Below are 7500 nucleotides of genomic sequence, written 5' to 3' on the forward strand. Positions count from 1 at the left end.
AGCACTGTCCAAGTAGATCCAAGTCTTGGACATTAAACAGCATGAAGAAAATGAAGATCTATATTTACAACGTAAGAACTCTCTCAGAAGACCACATGCTGGAGAGTCTAATGGAAGAACTAGACAACATCAAGTGGGACATCGTAGGACTGAGCGAAGTCCGAAGAGTGGAAGAAAAGCTGAAATTACAACCTGTTCTACAATAGAGGTAAGGACAAAGAAAGATCTAGTGATTAGGCTATGTAAAAGGTACACTCTAAAAATAGTTCAGGTATATGCACAAACTTCACAGAGTTCAGGCGATGAAATTGAGTCCCTCTATGATGATTTAAGTCAGGTAATGGATCAAGAAAAAAGTAAGTACACTTTGGTAATAGGCGACTTTAATACTAAAGTTAGAATGAAGATGGGAGACGAGTCGTGCATTGGGAAGTTTGGAATAGGCAAAAGAAATGACAGAGGAGAGATGTTAGTAAATTTTGCAGAGAACTACAACATGAGGATAATGAACACTTTCTTCCAAAAGCGGGTAGGCCGTAAATGGACCTGGAGAAGTCCAAATGGAACAAAGAACGAAGTAGACTTCATATTAGGAGATGAGAGCAAAAGCGTTAGCAATGTTACGGTCATAAAAAACGTACAACGGCGAGCCACAAAACTGATTCCAAATATCAAAAATAAATCATACGAAAATCGACTAAAACATATGAATCAGTTTTCCCTAAAAAAGCGTATACCCAGAGGTGACTTGATACAGGTCTTTAAAATTCTAAAGGGAATTGACAACATCAAAAGTGACAAAATTTTCACATTGAATGAGAATCAGACAAGAAACAATGGTCTCAAACTGTCCGGAAATAGATTCAACTTGGAAGTAGGTAGAAACAACTTTGCCAACCGTGTAGTTAATGAATGGAATAAACTTCCTGCACAGGTAGTGCAATGTAGTTCAGTTCGAAGCTTTAAGAATCATTTAGACAAACACCTAAGTAAGATGCTATAATGATTATAATTTATTTTATATTATTTGTTTTTGTTTTGTTATAATTTGTCTGTTTGATTTTCATTTATTATTAGTTATATGTCAATTTATTATTATTTACTATTTACCTGTTTGTTTATTATTTAACTATATCTATGCATTTATTTATGTATTTTCTTTGTTATTTACATTATTATAGTTTTTATTCATTATTCTATTATTATTATGATTTTTTTCGCATCCGACCTAGATATGGATCGAAAGGTCTCCTGTCGGCATGCTCCGCCTTTGTAACATAGGTAGTGACCATAAAATGGTAGGTTGCACAGCCAAATTCAATTTCAGAGCAGAGAGAAATAAACTAGTTTTAAAAAAGAAAATCTGCCTACCAAGGTTAAGGATAATAAGAAGTGATTTCAGTTAGAAATTAAAACTAGACTCGAAGTTCTAAGAAATAACGAGGACACTGTGGAAGATATGAATTTGAATTTAATCAATATCATTAGGGAATCGGCAGAGAAAGTAGGAAGTACAAAAAGTATTAGAGAAAACAAATATTCCAAAGCTACAAATGACCTAATTAAAAGAAGGAGGACCATGCAGATTAAAAGCAGTAGAAACGAAATAGAAAGAGTAGAACTAAACAAGCTTATCAACAAAAAACAGAGATCAGAGAAAAGAAAGAAAAACATGGATGAAATAGAGGAAACTATTCGGAAAGGTAAAAATATCAAAGTGACAGAGCGCAGACATGGTTTAGGAAGACAGCAAATGATATGCTTGAAAGATAGAAATGGAGAAATCATTAAATGTAGAGACAGAATGGTAAAAAGAGTAGAAGAATTTTACCAAGAGCTTTACTCATCGAAAACCGTAGTTGAGTCAGTGAATTCATATGTAGACGTTCGTAGTGTACCAGAGATTACAAAGGAAGAAGTAGAATTTGCTCTAAAACATGAAACGAGGAAAAGCACCTGGAGAAGATGGTATATAGATAGATCTGTTGAAAGACGCAGGGAAAGAAGTCCATATTAAGTTAGCTCAGTTGTACACCCAGTGCTTACGTCAAGAAAGCGTTCCTGAATCGTGGTGCAATGCTATAGTGATTTTGCTTCATAAAAAAGGAGATCAGAAGGACCTTAGTAACTATCAAATGTATGTAAAGTATTCTCCAAGATCCTTACAAATAGATTGAGTCAAGTTTTAGATGGAAACCAACCAAGAGAACAAGCAGGTTTTAGGAGCGGATACTCGACTCTAGACCATTTGCAGGCGATTAACCAACTAATCGAGAAAACAACAGAATAAATTATACCTCTTTGTTTAGCTTTTGTAGATTACGAGAAGGCCTTTGACTCAGAAGAACAAATAGCAATACTAAACTCGCTACGCAATCAGGGTACAAACGAACAAATCGTAAGGGGTCTTAGAAAAGATTTATGCGAAAGGTAACTCTATAATTCGACTACATAAAGATTCAGAAAAGGTCAAGATAAAAAAAGGAGTACGGCAAGGCGATACCATTTCACCCAAATTATTTACAGCTTGCTTGGAAGATATTTTCAGAAGGTTGAGTTGGCAAGAGAAAGGTTTGAAGATTAATGACGAATATTTGAACCACCTAAGATTGGGGGTGACATTATTCTTATTTCAGAAAGAGCAGAAGACTTGCAAGATATGCTGAGTGATCTGAACAAGGAAAGTCTCAAAGTAGATTTAAAAGTGCATAGGACCAAAACCAAAGTAATGTTCAACACGAAAGTTCAAAGTAAAGAAATTGTAATTGATGGTGAGAGTCTTAAAGAAGTTGAGAAGTATAATTATTTAGGTCAGATGGTGAAAGTGACGAAAGATCATGATAATGAAATAAAAAAACGTATTACAATTGGTTGAAACGTAAAGTTTACAATTAATGCATTCTGCCAGCAATAATCTACGGGTGTGAAACTTGAAAACTGACGAAGGCAATGGAAACAAAGCTAAGGACTGCACAGAGGAGAATGGAGAGACCAATGATGGGAATAACGCTGAGAGACCAAAAGAGAGCAAGTTGGGTGAGAGAGCAGACTAGAGTGAAAGATATTGTGGAGGCGGTGGAAGAGAGGAAGTGGAATTGATTGGGCATGTTAGTGCGAACGACTGATGAGCGATGGAGCAAATGTGTTACTGAGTGGACGCCGTGAGATAGAAAGCGTGGAAGAGGGAGACCAGACAGGTGAAAAAAAAAAAAAAAAAAAAAAAAAAAAAAAAAAAACGAGATTGAGAAGTTTGCAGGAGTGACGTGGCAGAGGTGGGCGCGATCGTGTGAACCATGGAATGCTACGAAAGAGGCCTTTGTTCAGCAGTGGACTCAGGATGGCTGATTTTATTTTATTTTATATATATATATATATATATATATATATATATATATATATATATATGCATATGTACATTGTCTGAACACAGTTACATCAATAAGGTCTTAACTCTATTATCTGGCATTTTCCTTCTTTCCCATATATCTCTTCTTTATTTTATCAGTTGCTTCCTTTCTTCATTCTCTAAGATGACCTGTAACTCTGTTGTTACTAGGTAGGTAAAAAGAAATAGGTGATAAATTAATTATCAAACTAGGTAGCATGACACACCTTGGTGACAAAGGAGTGCATGGCGACGTGCAGGTTCTTCCGGTGCCTGACAGGCCGGATGAAGGCCTTGCTAGTGGAGCAGCGAGAGCCCCTACGGATGGTGCCTTGTGGGATCATGAAGCCTGCAAGGCAAGACAACAAGAAGAATCAGTATCCAGAACAAAAACGAATCATGCTTTGCGGCTTCGTTGACTGCAGAGCAAAATTGAATGGGCATGGTTTAAAAATATATCTGTAACTTAATTTCTGTGGCATCTAATTTTACCATATAATTTCGAGCTTTTGTTCCCTCCTACTCTGCATGATTAACCACTTCTCTACATAAGAAGTACCACGGAAATTAACAAAATAACCGGGCGGCAGCACGAATTAAAGTGACACTACCACTCGGAAGGGTTGAAATGTTGGTAGAAAATGTGTTTCTCCATCAGATTCCTAGCTTTTCATCTCGCGAACTGTCTTCCTGGATGTTAGTGATACCTCTGTATGACACTACCTTTCCCTGTGCTCTCATGTTTACCCATTCTTTTCCCCATGATACTAGCATATTCTGCTGGTTCCCTTTCTCTAAGATCATTTTAACATTTTCAATCCTAAGCTTGTGTGTCTATTTTTGAGTTGTCTAAAAGCAAATTGATTTTGCACGTTTCATTTTTTAAATCTGTCTACAGAACGTTTTGCCATTTCGAAGGCCCTATTATCAGTCAAATTTCTTCGCTCACCATCAACAACAAACTTAGCAAATGACAGAGTACAGTGAGTGAAATTGTACATTTCGATCAGAAATCGAGATCTCTCTCAGAGTAAGAGGATGCCCGGCACTCCACATACCTTCCACCTTTGCAAAAACTACATGTGACTGGTCCGGTGGAGCGTCCCTCTTACGCACGCCCCTTTCTCGTCGCCTCTCTCACCAGTCATTCCTGGTCAAGAGCTCTTCGCGTATCAAACATAACACGAAAGGTTTCATAACGGCGCTCCATCTCTTGTTACACAGGTCTTCATTTGCTAACACCTGTGTTACCTTTTGCCTTATGTGTTGTGAAACGCACCCCTCCCCCCTCTCTCTCTCCCTCCCTCCCTCCCCCTTCCCCCCCTCTCTCTCTCTCTCTCTCTGCGAAAGAACTATGGCTGCAATTACTAAGTCCCTTAGTAACTCACTCTACCTTTGCTCTGGGCTACACATCCAGACCCGGTGTTTTTTGTACTCCGCAAGTTCCTAACCTTTATGCGCGCTTTCTCCCGTTCTTGTTCTACTCCATATACAGTCTCTCCCTATTCATTAATAAACTTTGCACAGCACGTACGCCTCTGCTACACTTCCTGCATAAATACTCCCTGGAAATATTATTCTTATTACGGACTTTTGACATCAGGCTTCCTTGGACTAGATTTGAAAACTTGTTTTGAACTACTAGTTAAGCTCCGAACTCACTTGCCTTCCGAAGTCCTCATGCTCCCGGAGTCTGCAATGTTACTCCCTCACAATTTCTCTTCGTGTGCTTTTGCCCGATACCAAACCGTTCCCAAGCCCTAGTAACAACTTTTTTTCTGCGCTTAGTACTTTCTCTGCACATACCATACCCTTTTTATTTTATCTTCTCACTTCGTATTCTTCTCATCAGTGGCCATATCTAATGTGAATAACATTAGTGAATAATATTATCATCCAACACGTACCTGCCAGGTAATCTCTTCCATACATTTTCAAAGCAATAATTAGATCACTCTTTTAATTAACTTAAAAGCTCAATTGGAATACGCAGGCTTCTTTGCATGTGGAAAGTCTCTCACTGCATAAATTTGATATATATAATCTATACTTTAGGGACTTATGTAATATCCCTACGGACCAGATACACGCAACATTTTTCCGATTGGAGATTAATCTTTATTCAAAGAAAAACGCTGTTCACTTTTAACCTGTGCTACCCCTCCTTCCTATGCCACCTCTTTGACGCAATATTGCCCCCAAGGAAGGAAGCGCTGGTTGTCGGCGACGAAAGGCAAATTTTAGTAATTTCAATTGTCATAGCATAACTGGTGATATTTCACCCCTGTTTATTTCTGGCAATCTCTGATGACCTGCAACAAACTCCTTGCCACTCCTCCCGGACTTCCTGTCACGGACTCTCTTCCTTCACTAAAGGGTACTTATGGCCCAGACGACCTTTGAGGTTCGTCTTCAGCTCTTTATCTATCAAATAATTTTCCTCCAAAAGGAAATAAAATCTTGCGTTTATCTGTCATCTCGCATAAAATTGCCAGTCTTTGCATGGTCAATATCCTTTCCGGTCTATTTCGTTCAACCAGGTGTGCTCTCAGATCTTTATCTTTTTCCTTATATCTATACTTTGTTTATATTGTCAGTCTGAATTTACATGATGTAACTACAGGTATATTAAGAATAGTATCTTTTACCCCGTTTTGAATTTGTGGTGTTTTTCGGATATGTGTACGGTTTGGGTGAGACATTCTGGGCTTCGCATGCAAGGCAGCAAGTATCGTCACGAGTCACGATGCCATCTTAGTTCAGTGGTACTTTATCAGGTGGCACTTCCATACACATATTTAACATTTTAGAATCGGAGCTTCTTTTGGTTACGGAGGGAGGGCAAAAACACAATGGAATTTGAAAGGGTGCCAGTATCGGAAGAGGTCAGTGACAACTGCCTTAGTGGACTGACCTGGGTCTCTATAAAAAGTTGCTCCAATAAAAGTACCACCCATTCCGTGTTGTCTTTTAAGATTGAGATATGAAAGACACACATCGGAACTAAATTTCAGAATAACATCAGAAATGAATGACAAAATGATTTTGTTCGACCTAACAAACATCCAATGGTTCAGATAGTGAATGTGTTTGTAGCCGAGAGGTCCTCCTGACAGGAAGCTTACAGCAGTAACAACAACTTCAGTAAATTAGGCATTACTCACAGGTGGGACCCATACTGTAATTTCCTAAACCGTTATCCTGGACCCAACCTGGGGACCAAATACTTTACCTCTTTTCAGTACTTAAACGAGATGCTTCGTCCTGAGTGGAACCAGAGTGACAGAGCTCGGATACGACGCGAAGAAGACAAGGATGATTTACCTGTCTGATACTCAGCGTTGAAGTCCCGGTTCTCGTAGCCCATCTCCACGCCGCCCTCGATGAAGGACGTGGCCAGGGGAGTCCGCCAAGGCGCCTCCTGCACTGTCAAGTAGCCACCAGTGCTGTGGTAGTGAGCTGAATAGGGGCGAAAGGATTTTGATGACTACAATGGAGGGGCAGTTTGGGTACTGATTACCAGTTTCAACGTCCACCTCGTAGTACAGTTGGTGGTGTCCTCAACTCAAGATGGTATACTGCCGCAAAGCCGAGGCTCTGAGTACCGTAGACAGACCCATTTGATATATATATATATGTATATACATATATATATACACATGTATATATGCATATGTATATATATTTATATACATATATACACATATGTATATATACATATGTATATATGCATATATATATATATATATGTATTTATATATATGCAAAGAAATCGCAAAACACACGTGATGAACTATTTTTGCAGAAACCACCGGGAAATTGAAAAAAAAAACAGATACCGAACGTTTTCGTCTATTAAGACATTTTCAAAAGTACAGAAAAGCAATGCAGAAAGAAACAATATATACAAAAGAAGACAGGATATTCAGAAAGGTCCCATGTTACATATTATCACACAAAATTTTGTCAATAATAAAAATTTCCAATTTAAATATACCCAAACTCAAGTTCATGTTATTTCCAAAATTTCTTTTTATGAAACAAGATTCAATAATATTTCTTTCTATAATATTATTACAAGAAGTAATTATTTTAGAATTTCCCCAGTCAATATT

The 7500-nt window shown here is 38.1% G+C and overlaps 1 protein-coding gene across 1 annotated transcript in view; it reads right to left on the minus strand.

Annotated features, from left to right (window-relative positions):
* The window catches only part of LOC143032874 (glucose dehydrogenase [FAD, quinone]-like), a 298368-nt gene that overhangs the window by 50228 nt on the left and 240640 nt on the right, over positions 1–7500 (minus strand). The window contains exons 5-6 of the mRNA XM_076198064.1: positions 6710–6844; positions 3613–3734 (exon numbers count right to left, since the gene is read on the minus strand). Of these exons, the coding sequence (XP_076054179.1) occupies positions 3613–3734; positions 6710–6844 (257 nt within the window). The remainder of the gene's footprint in view (positions 1–3612; positions 3735–6709; positions 6845–7500) is intronic.

The sequence above is a fragment of the Oratosquilla oratoria genome, chromosome 14, assembly GCF_046742065.1.
Source record: "Oratosquilla oratoria isolate Oo_2021 chromosome 14, ASM4674206v1, whole genome shotgun sequence".
NCBI lineage: Eukaryota > Metazoa > Arthropoda > Malacostraca > Stomatopoda > Squillidae > Oratosquilla > Oratosquilla oratoria.